The 23833-nt window shown below is 34.2% G+C and overlaps 1 protein-coding gene across 1 annotated transcript in view; it reads right to left on the bottom strand.

The window, feature by feature from the left end:
• Nucleotides 1–15765: 15765 nt before the first annotated feature.
• LOC118749942 (probable tubulin polyglutamylase ttll-15) overlaps nucleotides 15766–23833 on the bottom strand; it is a 57828-nt gene continuing 49760 nt past the window's right edge. The window contains exon 4 of the mRNA XM_036484701.1: nucleotides 15766–18560. Within this exon, the coding sequence (XP_036340594.1) occupies nucleotides 18489–18560 (72 nt within the window). The 3' untranslated portion in view covers nucleotides 15766–18488. The remainder of the gene's footprint in view (nucleotides 18561–23833) is intronic.

Here is a 23833-nt window from a genome sequence, read left to right as displayed (position 1 = left end):
CTAAATGTTGCATTTTAAACGCAGCAAAAACGCCGCATTACTCGCATATCTACTAGCATTTTCAACGCGAATAGAATTGAACAAGGTGGGTTTGCAAGTTCAGCTTTTTATCAATCATGGTTGTATTTAAGTGCATTTAAATTTGTAGATTTTTGTAAATTCAGTGCTGCCACAGCTTTAAATATTTAAACATGATTACAGGTTTTTAACTATATCGGAGTAATTTTAGTTCAGAAAAAAAGCACTAAACAAGGCACTTGGCACTAAATAATATTTTTTGGCGTTTTAATTTTCAAACAGCACTAAAACTAGTGCTTAAAGCACCAAGTTGGCAACTATGGGTAAAATGGTAAATGGGGTACAAAAAATTGAGGTACTTAAGCGGGTTGGGTAAATAAGCGAGGAGGTACTTAAGAGAGAGATTTTCTTCAGATTACATTCAAAAATTCACATTGCCCAAAAATGTTGGTTACTTAAGCGGGTTTCACTGTAACTATGTATGTATGGTCTTTTAAATGTTGGTACTTTCTCGGCTTATTTAGTACACTTTTTTTTGGCCATTTGGTACAAAATTAAAAAACTCATTTATCATCCCTGGGCAGGGGTGCTCGGAATTGGGCAAGCCCAAACGGACCACGCCCCCTGTCTCCTTGAGACCGTATCCAAAAATGGGTCTAGCCCATAATGGTTTTTGGAGTGTTGCCTGAGGGGTATTTTAGGTTATTGAGGGGTAGGGGTGCTTTTAGCCTTGTTGGTATGTTAGTTTTTGTGTACGTCTACCAGTATGTATGTACGTATGTTTATATATTTGTACTTATGTGCAGTTGTAAGGCGTATGCTAGGGTGATGTCGAGTATGTTATTGTAGCGTAGGCGAAGCTACGTTACAAAATTCGTCTATAGAAGTGTGTAAAAACCCTGATTTACTACTTTAAATGATGCTCTGCTTCTTTTAGTCAGAATATTTCAAGTGGTATCAAAGGAAATTTTTTTTCGACAAATGTTCTGATAGTTGCTCTTACTTAATTGGAGCCTTCTAAACTCAATGGCGTCCTCAGTTTTACCCTATTGGCTCCACTTTTGGAGATAGCAGTACTTGAAACTTTGCTTAAATTCTAAACTATTTTATAAAAAAGTCCCTGAGTTTTAAAGATATTTTACTAAAATTTTGAACATAACCGTTTTTTAATATTACCTTAACTATTCCATAAAATCATCGAAATCGGTTCACTAGAACATCTAGCTCCCATACAACTGATTGATCAGATACGTTGTTTTATAACTCCTCCAATTAAACAGGATAAAGTTTAGTGTAGGTTCAATTTAACATATAGCACGCATACAATTTATTATTCAGATATGAAGATAGAGTTATAGCGCAAAAACACATATCTGATTAATCAGTTGTATTGGAGCTATATGTTATTGTGAACCTATTTCGATAATTTTAAGGAATAATTAAGGTAATATTAAAAAACTGTTATGTGCAAAATTTTAGTAAAATAACTTCAAAACTGAGGGAGTTATTTATTAAGTAGTTAAAATTGAATCAAATTTTCAAGTACCGGTATCTCGAAAACCGGAGCCAGTCTGGTAAAACGGGGCATGCCATTGAATTTAGAACGTGCCAATTAAGTGAGTTCAACTTTCAAAATCTTTGCCCAAAGTTTACAACTTGAACAGCGTAATTTGAACCCAGCTTATTCCCTGCAGGGAAACCGCGGACTGGTGAATCAAATTTCTAGTTCCGTACTAGGTCCTTATCGCCAAAAAGGAACCAGTCCGATAGGAACTAGATCCCCGCCAGTCCAAAATCGGCGAAAAGTGGTACTTTAAAAAAACTAATTTTTTTCTTTATTTATGTATATCCGATCAGTTTGTATTTTGTGAAAATTTTTTAGTTTGTGATAGGCTTGTCTGCAAACATTGAAAAAATTAAGAAGATCCTAAAAAGCAACAACTACCCTGAACATTTAATACACAACTTAATAAAACAAAAAATAATGCAAACAAACAATCATCAAAAGAGAATTTCAAGCACAGATGCAATAAACACAACAAAAAGATACCACAGTGTCACATACATTCCAAAGCTGACCGAAAACTTCGGCCGCGACTTTGCAAAACAACAAAACATAACACTTGCATACAAATCTAATTACACATTATCCACAGTGTTTACAAAAACAAAATGCTCAATAGATGCTCAACAACAAAGTAACGTAGTTTATGAAATTAAATGTAATGGTAAGGAGAACGAAGAATGCGGAAAGGTGTACATAGGAACAACTAAGCGAGCCCTAGGCACGCGATTAAACGAACAAGAAACAGATATACAAAAACAAAAAACTAGTACAGCGCTTTCACAACACATACGAACTACTGGGCACTCAGCAGATTTAGCAAACACAAAAATAATCGACATAGAAAAACGAGAAAAAACCAGATACACATTAGAAAGTTTAAGGATCTTTCAAAAAAGGGGAAACACAATAAACAAAAAAGAAGACACCGATGACATTTCTACCGCCTACTTGTTATGCTTATAGAATTCAAATTTAGTTTTTAGTTTAGACAAAGCTACCACAGAAGGTGGTATGGATTAAAGTAGATTTAGTTCATTTAATGACGAATTTTATGTGAGTATTTTTTGTGTTCAATATCTCAGATGTTCTTTTGCAATTTTTATATGTACTTATGTATATGTATGTGTATTTGTTCCTTTACTTACTATCATATATATATGTATGTATTTATATTTTTGTAACAGATAATAAAATAAACACGCCGCTAAGAAGATTAGCGAAACGTTGGGCCGTAAGTGAAATAACGTCGTTTTATTTACACTAAAAGAACAGATCAGACAAGCCTATCGCAAACTAAATAATTTTTTTCATTTTTTTCACTAGAAATCTATATCTAAAGTGACGAATTTAGAAATGGTTCGGAACTATAGAAAAGGGGATGCAGAACGAACTAGATCTTATTTGTCGAATTTAGAACTAGTTCGGAACTATCGAATAAGGGATGCAGCGGGGGACTTGTTTACTTTACATAGATATGTGTTCGGCGTCTTTTTCGTTCAAATACGCTTCTATTCTGTGCTTCGCAGATGCTTTTTCATAGCTTGGTAATACAAAACTAAAATTTGTGTTAACATTTCAACATCTTGGGACCGTCTGGAATATAATAAATAACAGCGAGCACCTCTGCAAACTCAGCTACAGCTAAAGGTATGTAAACGTACATTTCTTCATTCAAACAAATTTAATTTCAAATTGAAAACACATTTCTTCCAAAATAATTTAAAATCGCGCCACGGATGAACCAAAAAGATTGAAAAATCATGATACTTTTTTCTTTCTAGTTCGGAACTATCGAAAAAGGGATGCAGCGGGGGGCAATTGACACTTCCTAGGACATCGCCATGTTAAGTTCGCCAGTTGCTTGCAAGCAAAAGAGATTTATCGCGAACCAGTACTGGGTCTAAATGTACTAGAAGCGCACCAGTTCAGAACTAGAGATTTTCCCCACAGGGTTCTTTTGTTTTCTATTTCATATTTATTCCTCGTCCAACTTTTGAAGCACTTGATGAAAATGAATTACACTTATATTAGTCGATTTATTAAGAGAATACGAATAAAACGATATATAAAACATAGGTGTGCTCACAAATTTAAAAATTAAAATTTTTATTTTGAAAGTGTACCTATTTTTTAGATTTTCCTATATACAAGAAAGATCAAAGTAGTAGATATCATCGTAGAATATCAGTAGGGTGGCCAGATATTAAAGGGACATAATCAGTACTGTTGGGATCAAAAATCAGTACAGAGCCATAAAAATCAGCTAATTTTTAAGAGTATTTTTTATTATTAACAATATAGCAACCAAATAACAGCGCATTAATTAAAAAAAATAACTAATAGACTTTTAAATACGTATAGTATTATCAATACAAAAATTCATTACTTTAAAAACAAATCAATGGTATTACGTATGTATGTAAAGCTGTGATCAGGAAAATAGTAGTAAAATGTATTGACAGGTTTTGAAAATTTTTTCTTTCCTTACTTAATTTAATTAAAATTTAATTTTATAAAAATATAGTTAATTCAATAACAAAAGACATGTGAGTTGAAGTCTCAAACTTTCTAGAAAATTTATAAGAATTGAGAAAATAAAAAAATTTTTTAGCCCATTCAGTTTCAGTAGAAGACGAGCTCGAGTCAGAATCTGTTTGCATATTTTAAGCTACAAATTTAAAACATATTTGTTTTTAATATTTTTAGTGAGCTTTGTACCACGATTGCTTATTAGGAAAAATTGAAAAAGCAACAAAGTCTAAGCGGTAGAAGTTATAGCAGCTATTTCGGAGATCACTACATCTCCTCATCAGACTTATCTTTTCTAGACTTCAGCAGGGACTACCGCTTAGACTTTGTTGCTTTTTCAATTTTTCCTAATAAACAATCGTGGTACAAAGCTCAATAAAAATATTAAAAATAAAATGCTAATAAGCCACAATAACATTGATAAAACATATTTAGTTGGTGTGCTTATTAAATACAACATTCACATTAAAATGTTGACTAAAAGGTATATTACCGAATTATCGCCAAAAATAAAGTAAAATTACAGGTGGTCGAACATCAAAAATCAAAGTAAAGCTACATATATCATATCCAAGAGTGGGTAAATTGCACCTTTTCCAAATTTTTAGAACTTACATTGCACCGTAGCAGTAGTCGTCTTAAGTTTGAAATACTGACAGCCGATTTCTCAGTGGATGTTTAATTATCATCAAAAGATTACATTTTATTGTCATCTTCTCAGTGTACTTAATATATGTATGATTAACTCACCACCACCTTTCATAAGATTTATTAATGGCGAAACCAGCTTTCCCTGTAAATCCTGTAAAACCTGCAAATCGTGAAATTGGGTTGAGTTGAATCCAAACAGTTTGTTATTTTGCGAAATCCTAGGAAACGAAACAATTGCACGCTGACACCTTTTTAATAAGGGTTTAAATTTAATTAATGCTTTAATCTGCTCACATGTATGAGTTGTCAAAAACCATTGTTTTGAACATGTAAACCGCAAGTAAATGTCAATTACACGAATTTACAAAATTATTAAATGTAAAAATAAGTACAAAATCAGTACAAACTCAAAAACTCAGTAGATTTTGCGTACTGATTTCGGGCTCCTAAAAATCAGTACAATAGAAAAAAATCAGCACACGTACTGATTAAATCAGCGCATCTGGCCACCCTAAATATCAGACAACTGTTTACAGTAGAAGGAGAAAGTTACAGGCTGGCGAATCACAAGATGAGGAGGGGGGTGAAATAACACAAACGGCAATAACGCAAATTTGTGTTATTTCCCAATTGAATGTGAAATAACACAAATTTGCTTTATTTCATTTCTCGTTGAGCAATAAAACCAACTTTTATACTTAACAATTTGATTAATACAGCAAAATAGTGCACATATGTAGGTAGTCACCCAGTTACATTTGACAAAAAGTTGCACATGAACAAGTTAAATGGACGGATTTGTAAGTATACAATTTTGAAAGTGCCCGGCGTCGCGGCGGTCCGCGTTCGCGCGCGAATTATTGTGTATGGTGTTATTGCATGCATCCCACCCATAGTGGAATTTACCAGGTGACTGCTTTAGTTGAAAATTCGCCTATAAAATGTGTCCATAAGGCAGCCGAATGCCAGAAAATAAAGCGAGAAAGCCGTTTTATTACTTCATCTGTTTATTGCGACATGGTTCCATGCAAACATTTTAAGGTTTTCCAGCAATGTTTTTAACATACTAAAAAGCATGCAGAAACAATTCATACAAAAGCGGAGCAGTTTTTAAAGACGATGCTTTTCCTATATTTTGTTAGTAAAGATATTTTGTGAATATTACTTTCTTCATATGAATTATATCACATTTTTTGTTTAATTCAAGGCCTATAAAACAGGTTTAGAGCATTTTAGCAAAAACAACATTTGCCTGTATTTTGTTGTTGCTTCTGGTATCGAAGGTGCCAAAAACTGTTCTGATTTTTTCTTCTACATCAAAGCGTGCCATGCGAAATACGAAAAAGGTTAAAAATTTAAACTGAAAAAATGAAAATTGTTGCAACTTTCTTTCTTAGTAAATTGGTTCGCTTCTCGAAGCATTGATCCATCCTTAGCCAGGCCCAGTAATCAGCGATTGTGCTGCTGAGTTGGGCGAGCTTTCCAAAAGCTGCTATTTAATCGCTGGTTTTGAATGGAAAATGTTTCACATGCAAATAGATTTTAACAATTTAGAATTTTTGTGAGAAGAAATGTAAAATATTTGACATTTTCGAGAACAAATACCCTGCAAATCATTTTTTCAGAGTATTCTGCATTGTAAAGAAATTTTAAAGAATTCGTTAAGATTTAATTCGATATTTTGCCCAATTTTCTAAAATGAAATAAATTACGCACACTTCCATTCTTTTACGAAATTTCGGAAGAAAATCTGTGAAGCAACGAAAATAATGCTGCTATGTGAAGAATATCTTTCAGAAATTTTCCAGAATTTTCTTTATTTTTCGTACAGGAATTTCTTTACGAGTTCGTGTCAACCACTTCATATAATTTTCTTTGAAAATTCGTAAAAAAATGGTTACAGAAATGAGATACTCCTAACGATTTCCTTAAGATTTCGGGAACTTTGGTTTGCAGGGTAATTTGAAAAAAAATCAAATCAGCTGCTATACTGATATTACCTATTCAATGTGCCTTGGTTTAATTGTATTTTTGGAATAAACAAAGTTATTTTTCCTTCTGCCAGTAAACTGTTTTTTTTTACAAATAGTATAAATAAGCAATGGGAAATAAAGCAAAATTTGTGTTATTTCCAACCTTTGTTGGAAATAAAGCAAAACTCAGATTTTGGTATTATTTCCCATTTAAAAGTGAAATAAAGCACATTTTGCGTTATTGCCGATTGTGTTATTTAAAGAGTTTAAAAATAATTTATTAATTGTAAAATGTTTACAGTAGAAATGTCAAAACAGTGCAACAACTGTTTACTTGCAAGTTTTTAATAGTTTTGTGTTCAATGTCTTTTTCTGCTAGTTTTCGCTTCTCAATTATACGCCCTATTTTGCTTTTACGCTCTCACTGCTATTTTAACTGGAAATGTTACTATACACACCTACTATAATACACGTAACATATACTTATGGCCTGGACAGACTGTATTATGTACATGAAATATAACTATTGCCACAACCCGACCATCCTGACTTAGAAAATCTCCCGATTGTGACTTTACAATGCCTACTGACTACTTTGTCTTTCTTTAGTCATGTTTCTTGTTTTGACGCCAGATGTACAATTATGTATACCAATTTAAACTGTAAACTGACCAAGCTCCTTTATATCGTATCTGTGTCTGCTGAAAACCCTCCACATCTTCTACGATATACAGATCGTTTGCTAATATTTTTGTAACCTTATACGGCCTTTTAAATTTGGGACCTAGCTTACTCGAAACACCCAACTGAGTATTTACATTGCCAATCATTACGTAGTCGCCTAACCTAAACTTATAAGCATCTCTTCTCTTTGTATCTGCATGCTTCTTATTGTAATCTTGAGCTTTGATTTGAACTTCTTCCGCTTCTTCTCTTATCTCTTTTATATTTCTAATCTCTGTTGGATGCCTCAACTTCAAAACGTTTTTTTTTTCAGGCTATCTATAACTTTTCCCTTCTGACTAAAACCGAACAGCACTATACTTGGATGCTCTCTTATGGACTTATGCATTGTATTGTTAATGGCGTGTTCTACTGAATCCAAAACTTTTTCCCAGCTTATACCTTTTTCTAAATTTATAATTTTAGCCATCATCGGTCCTAGGGTTTTATTTACAATTTCGTACTTACTTACTTGTCCATTCGCTTGTGGGCGGTTAGCCGCAGTCTTTATGTGCTGTATATTACTTGTTTCCAAAAAACAATTAAACTCGTTTGAAGTGAAACATGTTCCCCTATCTGATACTATAAGATTTGGTCTACTATACGCTCTGAAATAATCTTTAAGTGCTGTGTTTGCTTCTCTTAATGCAGTTGTTTTGGCTAGATAAAGACGAACAAATTTCGTAAATACATCTATTATCACTAAGACGTGTCGGTACTTTGTATCTTTGCTGTTAATAGGTCTGTAATGATCGAACCATCTCAAAAGGCTGGATCTTTTTTCCGCTTTTCGTTGAAAATGTTATGCATTTTAAACAGTTTTCTATATATTTTCTAGTATTCGGAAACCAAGTACTCTTACTAATTGCTTCCGTCATCATGGTATTTGTACAGTACATGCTCTTCCATAGAAACTGGTACTAAAAACAACAAGTTTTCCCCATTCTTTATAGACAACGCCATTTCTAATTTCATGGAGACTACTTTCCGTATTTTGTAATTCTTTTTTAATTTCCTAATTTTTTCGTCTCTGCCTTGGCTGATAATTAAATTTTCCTCAAAAGTATTTTTCTCTATCATTAAAACATTATTTACCCTACCCAGAGCATCTACGTGTTGCCAACTCTTGCCCGCCATGTGTTCAAGATTGTAGGCGACTCTTGGGTTAATATCTTTTTTATTAAGGGTTAGTGTCAGAGAATTGAAATCTGTGATTATCTTAAACCGAATGCCTTTTAAGTAAACCCTAAATCTTTTTAGTGCGTAAATTATTGATAATGTTTCCAATACGAAGCTATGGTACCTAGCTTGAAAGTCAGTTGTTCGTTTAGAAAAATAAAACACTTGGTGTAACTTTTTGCCGATTTTCCTTTGAAACAATATCGCCCCAAATCCCAACGCACTTGCGTCGCAAAGCAGTACGGTTATGTCCTTAGGGTCATATATTGCTAACACAGGTGAGTCTATTAGTTTTCTCTTAAGCGTTGCAAAAGCTTCTATTTCTACTTTACCACTTTCTCTTTTTTCGCGATATTATATAGAGGCTTCGCTACTGTTGAAAAATCTTTTATGAATCTGCGAAAATACGAGCATAACCCCAAGAAACTTTGGACCTTCTTAACCTTTGTCGGCACAGCGAAATTTTCTATAGTTTTCAGTCCTATTTTATCCGCCCTTTTTCCCTCGCTTGTAATAACGTACCCTAAATTTTAAATTTTTGACTGAAGAAACTCACACTTATCTAAACGCAATTCCAATCTATTTTGCACTAACTCAAAAACTTTCTGCCTTTTCACTATACGCTTGTCTTCTCGGAGTACAACTGAATGGCTTATTGTTTTCAAATGTCCACTTCATTTTTTTACCGTAGGGACGCATGTACCAGGTTTTAAGCAGAATTTGGTTTGATGAATACCTGCCCGAAGACTGGAATCTCAGTGTACAGTGTGAATGGAGATCCCGCCGTTTGCGCCAATTATCGCGGAATAAACCTTCTTCATATTGCATACAAGGTTCTGTCGACGATATTGTGTGAAAGACTGAAACCGTTCACTAACCAGCTGATTGGACCTCATCAGTGTGGCTTCAGACCTAGTAAGTCCACCATTGACCAGATTTCCACAGCACGTCAAATCCTGGAGAAGACTCTAGATAAGCAAAAAGACACACACCATATTTTTGTCGATTTTAAAGCTGCTTCTGATAGCATGCAGAGGAGCTGCCTGTACGACGCCATGTACAAATTTGGGATCCCTTCAGCACCGTCCAAATTAGGAAGTACCTCTCCGCGCCGTTTAAAACAAATCGAGGTTTTAGACAAGGCGATTCCCTCTCGTGCGACTTTTTCAATGTGATGCTGGAAAGCGTAATAAGGGCTGCCACTCTAAATTGCAGCTGCACCATATATAGCAAAAGAAAGATGCTGGCGGCGTATGCAGATGATATCGACATCGTAGGTCTCAAACACACGTATCCACTGCAGTTTAGAAAAATAAGCTAGAGAGGTTGGTCTAGCGGTGAACGAGGGCAAGACAAAGTACCTTCTGGCAACATACAAAGAGTCCATGCGTTTCGGGACACACGTCACTGTTGGCAGATACAACTTTGTAGTGAAGGACTTTGTCTACCTAGGATTCAGCATAAACACCACCAACAACGTCAGCATGGAGATCAAGTGAAGAATAACTCTTGCCAACAGGTGCTACTTTTGGCTCGGTAGGAAATTGAAAAGCAGAGCTCTACAAATCTCTCATCATGCCCGCTCTTTTGTATGGCGCAGAAACTTGGAAGATGTCGAACAATGATGAGAAGGCTTTGGGGGCTTTAGAGAGAACCATTCTACGCAAGATCTACGGCCAGGTTTTCGTAAAAATACAACGCTTAGCTGGCTTGGACATGTTGTACGCATGGACGACGACGCTCCGATGAAAAGATCCTTTGACTCCGCCCTCATGGGTGGACAACGAAAGCAAGGGCGCTCACGAACGCAATGGAAGGACTAAGTACATAAGGACCTGTCTGCGCTCGGGATAACCAACTGGCGCACAGGAAAAAAACAATTGGAGAAGCTTTTTGGTCTCGGCCCAAACCGACAAAAGGTTGTAGTGCTCTCACTTTCAGATGTATCGGCAACTATATTCACATTACGTGCGTTCTTATTTTCTATCACACCTTCGTTAATGTTATCAACTTTATATACATTGCTTTCAATATCAACTTGTGATATTTTGTGTATTAATTCAATATTTCCAATTTTCAACTTTACGTTACTTACGTGTATAAAATCCCTACCCACTAGACTCACTAGGAACCACGTTAACCGAAACATAGGTTTTTCCAATTACTTTTAATGTAATTTGTTTAATCAAAAATAAGAATTCATAACGTTATCCAAACGCACTCGTACTTATATTAAAATAACTTACAAACTTATTATCCGTCGCTTCTTCTTGTATTTACCGCAGTCAATTGCTAGCTGCCCTTATTGTCCACACGCATATCACGATCCAACTTCCCGTTTTGGCTTCCTGCACTCTTTCGCGAAGTGCCCTGTACAGTTGCAATTGTAGCAACGTAGCCTTTCGTCTGTGCATGTAGTTGCTTTCAAACTCGACTGTTGTGATAGCTCAATGGTGCGAAATGCCCTTACCAAGTCGTTTGGTGTTGCGAATTTTGCTTTGCTTGAATTCGCAACTCCTTACCAGGTATTCCCTCGATTAGGTACTCGATGAACTCGTCAGCAATCACTTTTCGTTGTAATATTCGGAAAACGTTTCTTCAGATTTTCACCGTCGCCTTTAAAACTTGCGTCGCATCTCAAGTCTACCTTTGTGTTTTGTGAGCATAACCTTCATCTCGCTGTAAAGTTCGTCAACGCTGTTGGAGTACAATCTCCTTGAGTTTTACCAAGTTAATGCAGCACCCTTTACTGTGAAACGAATGACGATGCCCAACGTTGTGTCATCGATGAGTAATGCCGTTCGAAAATGCTGTGCCTGCGACTGCCACAGATCAAAATCATTGCCCCCGTTGTATTCCGGAATAATATCCTTTATTACGTCGAATGGAACTTCATTTGTCATCATTTTGGTGTTATTTTCTCGTATACATTTTTCTAGTTTCAGTAACTGGATTTCTTTTCTTAAAACCTCCAGTTCTTTGCGTTCCGTTAGGTTACCGGTAATAAGCTAGGCACTAACAGCGAACAAATCAGTCTCATTTGTTCGATCAGCATTTCGCCACTAACGTTGCACAAATCAGATCGGACTTGAACTTCGGCGAGTAAACAGGAGCAACGAGGCGGATGATGAGGTTGTGTGTTTGGTTATTTATGCGTGAAAAAAAAAAGAAAAACGCATAAAAGGAAGAAAGGGTACGAGTGAATTGTTCTTAAAAAAGAACAAAAAATTTAAATACCCTATAAACATTTTGGCGAACGTTCGAAAATGAAAATGACCTTTGATATCCAATATGCATATCGGACCGAGAACCAACTCATAACCAGTGTTAGTTTTCCAACCTTCATATTTTATTGGAAATACACTCGAGATGGGTTCGGAAAAAAATAAAAACCATAGTAACAAGAGAGGAAGTGAAATCTAGCTCATTTTCGAAGGGAAATATAAGACAATCGCTCTCTCTAATGAAATTTTCAATTCGATAATGGGCTGGATTTCGAATTCATAACGAAGGAAAAATACATTGGATAACGAAGGTTCCGTTTTGCTGGAGAATGGCCTAGTTCTCGCCTCGAATGCGCTAATCTATTCCACATTAGTTATCAAAGATGAGGCTCGAAAAAAGGATGGTTTTCCAATCATTTTCGAATTGTTAACCAAGTCCAATGTTTATTGGGTATGCTTATTTGCCAATTTGTTGGAATGTATTGGTTGAAATTTTTTCACAGTTGGTGTTTGCGTTAACCCAAATGAAATTCAATTTTAAAACTTTCTTATAGGGAAAAATATTTTCAAATCACATGCAATAAAATAACAAGAAAAAAAATTCCAAGCAAATCAGGCGTGAAGCGTAAGCGATTATGACCAGTGCAGTTCCTACATAAGTCATACCCAGTTCTGAGCACAACTGTGAGAGAATAACGGTGGGCTGGCTTTGGAAAATATTTCTGTCGATTAGGAGGTAAAACCAGAGTTGTGAAAAATGCATTAAATTTTTTAATTCATAGCATTTTAATGTAAATGAAAAGGATTAATGCATTAATTTTTGATATTTAAAGTAAATGAAAATTTCAATGCATTAATTTCGAAGAAATAATGCTAATGATTTTTTTTGTATTAACATTAAAATGTTTAAATGAATGCTATTGCAATAATTTATTGCATTAAAATTATAACAAGCATTAAAAACCTATTAACTAATTTTATTTTGAAGTAAAAATTCTTTGCTGACATTGAGGGTAGAATTTTAAGGTCAACAAAGATAGTGACGGACGTTAAGGCTGGTTTTCACTATGTCAAGTTCATTTTCATAAGACATCTAACAATGTTTAGAAGAATTTTTCTACAAATACACATAATATAATGAACCTGAAAAAACTATTAGTGATTATTTCAAGTCCTTCCAAACGAGGTTATTTATATTTTACTAGAAAAAAAATTTAATAGTTTTTAATAATGCAAACGAGCAAAAGTATTAAACATTTTAGTGCATTCAAATTTTTTCATTAGCATTCGCTTGGATAATTTAATGAAAAAAAATTTCATTAGCATTACATTTTTCAGAATTAATGCATTGAAATATTCATTCGCATTAAATTTCATAAATAATGCATTAATTTTTTACATTAACAGTATTGCTTTAAATACCATTAATGCATTAAAAATTAATGCATTTTTCACAACTCTGGGTAAAACTGGTATTACCTACATAGCTTAAAGGTAGAACTCTCCAATTTAAGGAATTACACATCAAAAGCTAAGATTCTACTGTTAACTGAAAAAAAAACAATATTTAAAATGCAAACCTAAACTTAATATTCTAATATATTCCTCCAAAGGATCTTCCATCGTCGAAAAGCCCTCAAGCTGCATTTTTTAATCCCACAAGAATTCTGAATTTTCAAAGTACCACAACGTGGTACTTTAGTGATATTTTTTTACAGTTTCTATCGTGGTAGTTTCGTCTACTTCCCTCTACTTCTCCAGCAGCTTATTCCAAATTGCATAATTTCAGAAAAAAAAAATCTTCTAAAAATCGCTTACTTACAATGACCTGCGATGTACGCACTTCAACGATTCAAAATACCCTGATATGACGAAATGAGTTAAAAGTAAACTGAAATTGCCACATGGGTTAATGTTCGCGAACTGCGCCACTAACGGTCGAACAAATCAGAAGAGTTTGAAAATTTTCAAATCCTTCTGATTTGTTCGCCCACCACGCCACTTATGACATCGAACATGAACAAATAAGACGGATTCGTTCGCTGTTAGTGCCTAGTTTTACTTTCAAGGCACATCGCACCATCGTCACCACTTTGTTCACACACTACCTCGTTGTTGCCCACATATGCCAGCTCTTTTGGAATTGCGCCTCTGCTGACGCTTATTTCCGTTACTGCACCTGCGTCGCAATTTTGTACGCTACTTCGCTATCGTCTAGTTCCGTTATTTTATCCCGTTGGTCGTAATTTTCACTCCGTTGCCTTTTTTGCTCACCGTTGTCTCTGCTGACCTCTGGACAACAGACGGCAGCGTTGATCTGGATCAACTCGGTAATTCGGAATTATCTCGGGAATTAACTGCAGTTGATCCGGTTAAGTCCAAGAGTTAATTCCCAAACTTAACTCGGATCAAGCGAATATTCGATGACAACACTGACGAATCTCAGAGAGCGTAGAATACAAAGAAAGTACAAAACTAGCATGGATATATACTAGGGCTGTGCGATTATTCGATTACTCGAGCAAGTTGGTTAATCAATTATAAGGTTAATCAATTACTCGAGTAATCAAGATTTTGATTACTCAAAACGATGATTAATCGAGTTAATTGAAATATGATTACTCAAAAAAAATAATTTTGCTCGTTAAGAGAGTTTGCTTTGGAAAATGCTTATTTTCTTTTTTACATTCTGTATAGAAAAAAATTTTTCGTTTAAATTTTTGAAAACAGAAACGATGTTCTCAGAGTATCAAGGAACTTCAACTACTTTATATGTAAGGAGTTGAAATGTTGATTACTCATTTTACTCGAAATGTTGATTAATCATAAAGCAAATTACTCAAATATTTTTGTTTTTGGTTAATCAAAAATCTTGATTACTCGAGTAACTGAACTTTTGAGTAATCATAATTTCCAATTAATTATTAGTTATTTACTTTATGATTAATTAAAATTTTGAGTAATCAATTAATCGCACAGCCCTAATATATACCTTTTCATCGGTAATGCAGTCACCATACTAATCCAGATAGGAATCCAATTAAAATTGAATAAGAACTTATTTGAATTAATACGGTGACTGCATCACCGACAACAAAGTGAATGTCCACGCTAAGTAATTTTGCTTTTTCTTTATGTTCTACGCTCCCTGAGCAAACAAAGCAGCCAACTACTTCATTCGCGGGAGCCGAGTGGTGAGGGCTGCGTGTTACAACCCTGCAGATCCCAAGTTCGATCCTCGGTTGGAGCGACTGCAAAAAAAATTGCTTTTGTTGTTACTTTAATTTTGTTTAATTTAATTTGATTTATATATTCAATTTTACTTTATTTTATTCTCGTTTGTTTTATCTTATTTCAGTTTTTTATTATTAGTTAAATTAATTTTTTAGAGTTTAATTTTACTAAAAAAGTCAAAAACAGCTAATAAAAACAATTTTTAAAAAATATAGTTATAATTGAATGAATAAAAGAAATTAAATGAATATTCTACTGGCCATGGGATTCGAACCTACGACCTCGCGGCTCGTAAATCCGCATGACTGTCATCTGTCAAGGCACAATTTCGATCAGATCAATTGCGGCGTTAATCCGGATCAACGTTGCCGCCCGTCTATGCCTTAACTTCCGCCGTCAGCTCGTTGAGCTTTGCCACCAGCGAAGCCTTAGCGCCGCTTCCGCTAATTCCCACAACTTTTCACCACTCCTTTAGCTGAAGTAGGGAGTATGTTTCCGGGTGGATCGTGTTTATTTGCATTTTTTTTTTTAATTTTACTTTAATTGTGGTCTCACTTAACTTTGATTGTAATCTCAAATTTTGTAATAAAATGTAGATTCACAGACCACTTCTGATGCAGCAGAATGGCTTCCACAGAAATATATAAAAACCAATAAAGACATCCGCTTCGATGATGAGGTATATCCGATATGCGATTTTTATTCAAGCGTCTTTTCTCTTGTTTTTGACAAAATGCTTAGAAATATTAAACAACCACACTATAATACACGTAACAATAACTTATGGCCTAGACAGAGTGTATTATGTTAATGAAATATAACTATTGCTAAAGTAAACACCTTCAACGTCATTCTTGACAACCTTGATTCTGAATTGCGGAAAAGATGTGAAGCATATGAAAGGATTCACGAAAAATGTACATTTATTACTGAATTCGGCAATGTAAATTTCAGTGAAATTCGTAAAAATCAGAACGTTTAAAAAAAATGTATAACTCGGACCTCGAATCTTTAGCACTTCCACGAGTTGCTCTGAAAACAAGTTGGAACGTAGTTATCCATCCGACCTTTTGAACAAACGTGTTATACCTAAACGAGGAGATAGCATATACGTAGAACATTCATTACATTAGCTGCGACGCAGAGCGATCATTTTCATGTTTGAAAAGGGTCAGTAACTATTTACGCTCATTTTTCATTCTTTTATACTTTTGAATGTAAACAAAAATTCCATCAGCTGTTCGTCTAACTTGCAAGTGTCTGCAAGTTTTCTGTTTGCGTACTATTCTGCTGGATGTTTTTTACCGGAGATTTTAAACGAACGTACCTAATAATTACACTTCTCTGACCTGCTCACATTATTTTTGGCGGACCGAATAAATATTCCTTCATGCATACACATAAATATGTACATATATGCATATGTGTGTATTAGAGTGGTCCACGAAATCCTTTTTTTTTTTAATATTATTCAGTGCTCACGCAAACTTGTGTTCGTTTTGCTAAAAACTGAAAGTACATAACTTTAAATTTAAAAAAAATAATACAATTTAGAGGTCGCTCAAGTCTATTTTTGTTTTGCTTAAAATTACTCGTCGCACAGGCATCAGCCACGCATCTAGATTCAGGTTCAATAATTTGCCGATATCTCGAGTAGTAATGAACGCGAAATCCTCTGCGATGACTCATTTTGTTCGCTAAGGTTATGGCTATACGTATCATCATTGACGCAAAATCAAATACATTTTTTCTAAGAAATAATCACATTTAAAGTTCAATTTCGGGTTTTTTATAAATTTTATTTTTTAACCTTTTTGACCGCAAATATCGTAAATAAAAACTCAATTTAATTTTGTAAATCAAATTTTTTGTTTATTTTCTACCGATGCATTTCGGTTGGCAACTGAGCAACCATCATCAGCCAGCGGGGTTTTTCTCTTTTTTTTTATTATTTATTCGTATTATCTAAACAGGTAAGAACCGGATCGAAAAAATAACTCTCCTAGTGTATTCAGAGGCCTCGAAAGCATATTATAAGATCTTACAACACTTAAATTTCCAGAGGAATTTCGCGTGCGCACGGATTGAAGGACGAGTAATTTTAAGCAAAACAAAAATGCGACTTGCGCTACCTCTAAGTTTTATTATTTTTTTTAAATCATGTTATGTACTTTCATTTTTTAGAAAAAGGAGCACAAGTTTGCGTGAGCACTAAATAATAAAAAAAAGGATTTCGTGGACCACTCTAGTGTGTATACGTCCCAGTAGAAATCGGTTGTATGCATTCATGAAGTATGCAAGTTAACGGCAGACCACACATAGCGGCACAGTAGTAAATATAAACAATATTTCTTCTTAATTTGTATCTTGCGGATTCATTATGCAATTTTGCAAACTCAGCAATAATGCAGCGGCATAATTGACGACTCATTTGATTTCTTTGTCAAAAATTGAAATTTGATATATTTTTTCCGCTCTGAATGGAAAATTCCATTCAAGAGTGTCAAATAACTTCTTTGTCCAAGACATTGGCATTTCATCATAGCATGATGCAATGCCAACGCCTTATTGTGAAATTAATTGTTAAATAAATATTGTAAATGCTACAAATAAGCTAAGATTGAAAATAAAGAGCAGTCTTTTTCCAAGTTCGGAACTAACTCAATTCGTGTTTTAATTAATCCGCGAGGCCGCGGATCAAAACATATTTTTTACTGTTTCCCAAACGGGGAAACATAATTGGCGCCCAACGTGGCGCTCGCGCGTTTCAATCAACGTAATAGGAGAAAAAACAAGTATCCTAAAGGATTAACCGCGAGAGTTTCGAATTCACAAAATAAAAAATCGCGCGTTTCAATCAACGTAATAGGAGAAAAACAAACAAGTATGCTAAAGGATTAGCCGCGAGTGTTTCGAATTCACGAAATAAAAAATCACGCGCTTCAATCAACGTAATAGGAGAAAAAAAACAAGTATCCTAAAGGATTAACCGAGAGTGTTTCGAATTTACGAAATACAAAATCGCGCATTTTAAAAATATCCTGAAAAGGATGAGCCGCGATAAATAAAGGCTTGGACAGCCAATAACATAAATAAAACCAATTTATAACTCAGCTCAATTCTGCGATTATGAATTCCAGACCCTCCAGAATAGAAGAGCCTCCCTTCCTAGACCTTCCTAGAAGGGATCACAAATAAAAAAAAAAATAAAAATTGATAACTACAATCACCAAGCAAGGACGATAACTTCAAGGGCGATAACTACAGTCACCAAGTAGGAACGACAAACAGTTTCACCTAGAGTTATCGCGGGATAATCAGCCATCAGCCAGAACATCAACAAGGATCAAAGGAAGCAGCCTTAAGTCATCAATAGCTTAGGAGTAAGTTTTATAAATATCTACATATATTAATTATATATATTATTGTGAATATTGTGTTAGTGGCTATAAAAAAGTGTGCCTGAAATGAGATAAAAAAATAGAACAACAATTAAGTAAATATGAAAGACGCTTTACCAGTAGGTTTAGACTATGATGAGATAAATGGAATTGTAGACAACTTAGAGTTTGCAATAAACACTCACGAGTAGTAATAGAACGATACGAGTACCCAGTACAGAATATCGATACTTTTCATGAGTACTGAGTAGTATCGAGAACTTGATACTTTTTCACAAGTACTGAGTAAATATCGCGAATGCCGAAAAGTATCGACGAGTTAAGAACTTTTTAAGTAATTTTTTTTTTAATTACTCAATAAATATTGTAGCGAACGTTCGCATATTAACTTCAATATCGAATGTAAATGTTATGCAAATGAACATAAAGCTCATTTACTTCAATACTGTCATAACCAGGGAACGGATTTTTAGGACCTAAAAACCTATAAAAAAGGCGAAATAAAATAACGAAATAGCTTAGAAAAGGCTAAAGAAAATAGCGAAAAAGGTATTAAAAAAAAGGCAAAACAAAATAGCGAAAGAGGCAGGAAAAGGCACTAGGTATTGCAAAAAAAGCAAAATAAGGCACTAAAAAAATACAGAAAATACGAAGATCAATCAAAAAATACATTTATTTTAGAAATGTTTATATTACAAGTAGAAAGAGAAAAACTATGAACTAGTTTCATTATATGAAAGATTTATACTTTGAATCTTTGAGTATTTTATCCTTTCGAGTTTCTAACGCATAAAACTTTAATTTGTATAGTTGTAGTAAGATTGAACCACAAGATGTATTTTGAAGTTTTTTGGCACCATTTTCATTCGATTTTCGCGAAGAAACGCCTTGAATATACTAAATGTGCGCTCGACGTAAGTTGATACAAGTGGAGCCCAATTTAAATATGGAACGTTTGAAACGTTCATATTATCAGGAATAAGGGCGTTTTCCTCGCCCTTTACAATTTTATCCACACCCTTTATTGTCTTTAAGCCCACGTTAGCTGAGAAAACGGCTTTGAATTTTTCCAACACCAATTTGGCAAGAGGTCCCTGCGCTTCTATAAGCCGCATGGGCATGTGTATATTTTTTAATCTTAAAAAAAAATTGTAAATGCTATAATAACTTTTTTAAAGGTAGAAAAGGCAAAATAAGTCAAATATCTTAAAAAAGGCAACATCAAATGTGTATATATGGAATCAGGGAAAGCTAAATCGTGGACATTTTTAATCGAATACCCCCTATCTCTTCAGCAGAAATAAACGCAATTACCATAAAATCCGTTCCCTGGTCATAACTTAAAAAAAAACGAAAACCCGAGAACACGCCTTTAAAAGTTTTTAATTCACATATCGTGACACTAATTCCAGGAGCATGAATATGCGAATTTATCAGTTTTGAAATATTGGGTTGACTTGGTTAATCCGTAAGAGTTAAGTTTCGCAAAAAAAACTTTCAAACTTGATTTCCCAAAATGTTAATTTTTACACATTCATGTTTATGGAATACGGGCGACGATATGTATACTCCCATACTAATAATTAATACATATTTGGTTTTAGTGAGCTACTGGTAATTGACACAGATAAGAAACTTTTACACACCCAAAAGAAAATGTAGCGGTCATTTCAACATTCGGGTAAAAATGTTTAAATAATTGAAAAACGAATATCTTGCCTCTCCTTTTTTATGGTGAAAGAGGATGGTCTTCTTACTCGACAACTTGGCCACTCTCCAGCATAAGACAGCCGTCGTTAACCCATGTAATCTACCATCGTTGTGAATTCGAAATCCAGCGCATTCTTTAAATTTTATGAAAGAGATCTTATCTTTCCAATAGAGAATGGGCTTCACCACATTTGCTTCTGGGATTCTACATTTGCATTTCATTTTCAAAGTAAGGTTATTTATAAATACATTTACGCGTCAAACAATTATAAAATATTCGCCTTTAAAAACTTGAAATAAGCTTTTTGCTATAAACATTTAATTTACGCATGTAAAACTGATCTGCGCCAGCAGATATAAATGTGTTTTGGAAGGATATACTAACTGACGAACAGAAAGTGAAGTGTATAGAAAAAGTTTTCAAATTTATTAGTAAAAATAAAATAGCGACTGCAGCGGACTACGATAATAAAGAAACCCTCGAAGAGGAATCAGTGACAATGATTCGAAAAATAAATATAAAATACGGCTTGTACAGCCAATAAATTACCAAAAATGTCGGTCTATAACATAAGCTTAATTCTGAACTCCAGACCCTCCAGAGTATAAAAGCCTCCTTTTCTAGAAGGGATCAACAATAAAATAAAATATAAAAAATACGAACGATTGTGTTATTGCGAATACTGCCACGGGGCTCACAAAATAAGTAACTGCCCATACATTAACAAAAAACGTTAGAAGACAAAAGAATAATAAGTTTTTTTAAATACGGAAAACAATTAAAATACTAAACAGATATATGGCGAGCTTGACAGTTGATCTTATTACAAGATTAATCGCTAATAGCAATATCGGGCTAAGGCAAGCAATTGAACATTTACGTTCACAATGAGAAGTAAATACTCGTAGGGCTACAGATTATGAAGCCGAAACAATTAATGAAAATATGTCAGGAGTCCCTTGACGTGATAAAATCACTACCCGAATTTTTGGAAAAAATAAAAGATATGTTAGCTGGAGAGAAGCAGCTCATAACGCAATGAGCCTGTTCGTGAGAGGCAGTAGAAAATACTTCGCGGCTCTTACGATTTTGAGAAACAAAGTAACTCAGGACGCGAATGATGCCCTAACAAACCCCGGCACCGTGTTAAATTTCGATGCGATGGTCGCTCGCCTTGACTTCGCGTACTCGGACAAACGCCCGATACACATTATTGAGCAGGAATTAAGCGTACTTCGACAAGGCGTAATGTTGGTTGTAGAATATTGCAACCTGGTCAACAAAAAATTGACTTTATTAATAAACAAAATAACGACACGTGTCAATGCATCGCATATAACTAAAGAGCTTAATAAGAAGAATAGGAATCACGCCTTAAGAATTTTTATAACAGGACTCAATGCGCCCTTAAGAGATATATTTTTTCGCTTAACCCGCAAGATTTGGCAAAAGCACAGGAGCTCGAATCAAACAATCAGAGAGCATTATTTGCGCAAAATTCTGCAAATGAAAAAATAAGAGCTAGCCATAGCTTTCGTCCGCAGGAAAAAACCCAAAGGGTAAACAATTTAACCGAAAGTCATTTTTTTAGAGGAAGAGGGGAGGTCCTCCCCTACATCAACCTGTAGGATGCCAAACTAGGCAAATATTTAAAAGCTCTTGTTGATACAGGGGCTACATCATGTTATATTAGGCAGGGGGTATATGAAAATAGGAACGACTTACCCATTTACAAAAAGGTTAACACCGTGAATGGTTATTCAATCATTAAATATTACCATTTGATAAGCCTATTTGGAGTCAAACTGTTTTTTTATGAAATAGAAAACATGGAATTCGATATCCTTTTGGGGTAGAGAAAATTTTTTATAAAATAAAAATTGATACCGAATGTATCGAAAATAGCATGAACATTAATATTCATGCAAAAAAAAATTTTTTTAACGTGTTATTTAAATTGATTTTAACTTTTTGAAAAGATGGCAACTCTCTAAAAATATTTCAACAATAAAGCATTCTCGTTTGATACCCACATTAAAATATTTCGTTTAAACTTTTTAAAAGAATTGATTTTAACTTTTTAAACAGATAGCAACCGTGTTAAAGTTTATTTAGTTATCAATTAATTGACTTTTACTTTTTTAACAGGCGGCAACCCTATTACAAAATTCTTCCGAAATATATAGTTTCTGAACCGCTTTCGCTTGCTAATAGTTTGTTAAACTTGTTAATTAATCGGTTTTTACTTTTGAAAGAGGTGGCAACTCCAAAAAATATTTTACATGTCAGTATGTTATATCTATATTCCATATTTAATTGAAATATATCCAGACGTTTTAGCGTAAACGAGCAACAAACATACTCACTCACAAACTTTCACATTTATTATATTAGTACATATGTAGGATTAGTGGAATTTAACTTAAATAAATCAACCTGTTGAAATAATGTAATGAATGATGTGTAAAATTCGTGCGAATTTTACACATCATTCATTACATTATTTCGATATTTTTTTTTCGACATTTTTATTTTCGACATTTTTTGTTTTCGACATTTTTCTTTTCGACAATTTTTTTTCGACATTCTTGATTTTCTAACTATTTTTTTTCGACATTTTTTTTCAGGGTTTTTAGTTTCGACAATTTAAATTTCGACATATCGTACCAGACCCCGTTTGAAGGAACTAAATACTACTCGTATAAAAACACAATTTTACGAAATGAAAATAACATTTAAAATGAGTTTTTTTGCATAATTTGGATCACTGGACAAGAATATGATCTCCTTTATTTTTCCAAAAAGAGCGTAAGTCAGAAAAAACATAGGTAACATATTTTTCGATCGAAAGCGTTTATTACAGTTAAATTAGGGTCGAATGCTGGTAATCTACCGATTTTTTTCGCAGTAGACAACTCTTTCCAATACTACAACAATACTACTTTTTTATACACATACTACAACAACAAGAAAGTTATAACACATCAAAAGCTTTAATGCCAATATCTCTGAAAGTAGTTTTGACAGAAGCAGCTTCTGTTCATCTAACTCATCCCATCTAACTCCCCAATTATTAGGGATCAAACAAATACAAGTTGATTTTCCTCAGTATTTTTTTTAATCTGTCTTATCCTGAGTTTCGCCAGAAAAAAAATTCACCCGAAAATTTGTCATCCGCCCATAGTAAAACCATGGAAACTAACAGTGAAAAGTGAACCAGGTCGGGGAAAATTAAACTCATGATAAGGCTGAATATTTTAAACAGACTTTCAATAACGAGCAAACACTTTTTTTTTGCTAATTTTTAAATTCGTAAGGTATTTTATTCTGGGTTCCCACTTACGTATACGAGTACTAGGTTAAATTATTTATTACGTTAGCATTAAATTGAAAATTACGTTAGCATTCCCTAGTGGTGGTCAAACCCCAGGAAGGTTTTGCTCCCTCGCAACGCAATGTTTTCTACAAAGGATTAAAGTTCCCCCATTTTGGTAAAAATTAGTTTTATTTTTCATTACATTCGATTCTCCTAAAAAAAATTTGGCGCTTAATATTTTAGTGAAAATCTTTACCATCTATAAGCCATTTTTTTAAACAGTGGGTCTGGTTCAAGTTGATGGAAA

The sequence above is a fragment of the Rhagoletis pomonella genome, unplaced genomic scaffold (genome assembly GCF_013731165.1).
Source record: "Rhagoletis pomonella isolate Grant_MI unplaced genomic scaffold, Rhpom_1.0 Rhpom_scaffold_00001, whole genome shotgun sequence".
Taxonomy (NCBI): domain Eukaryota; kingdom Metazoa; phylum Arthropoda; class Insecta; order Diptera; family Tephritidae; genus Rhagoletis; species Rhagoletis pomonella.
This window is presented reverse-complemented; position numbering and strand designations above follow the sequence as displayed.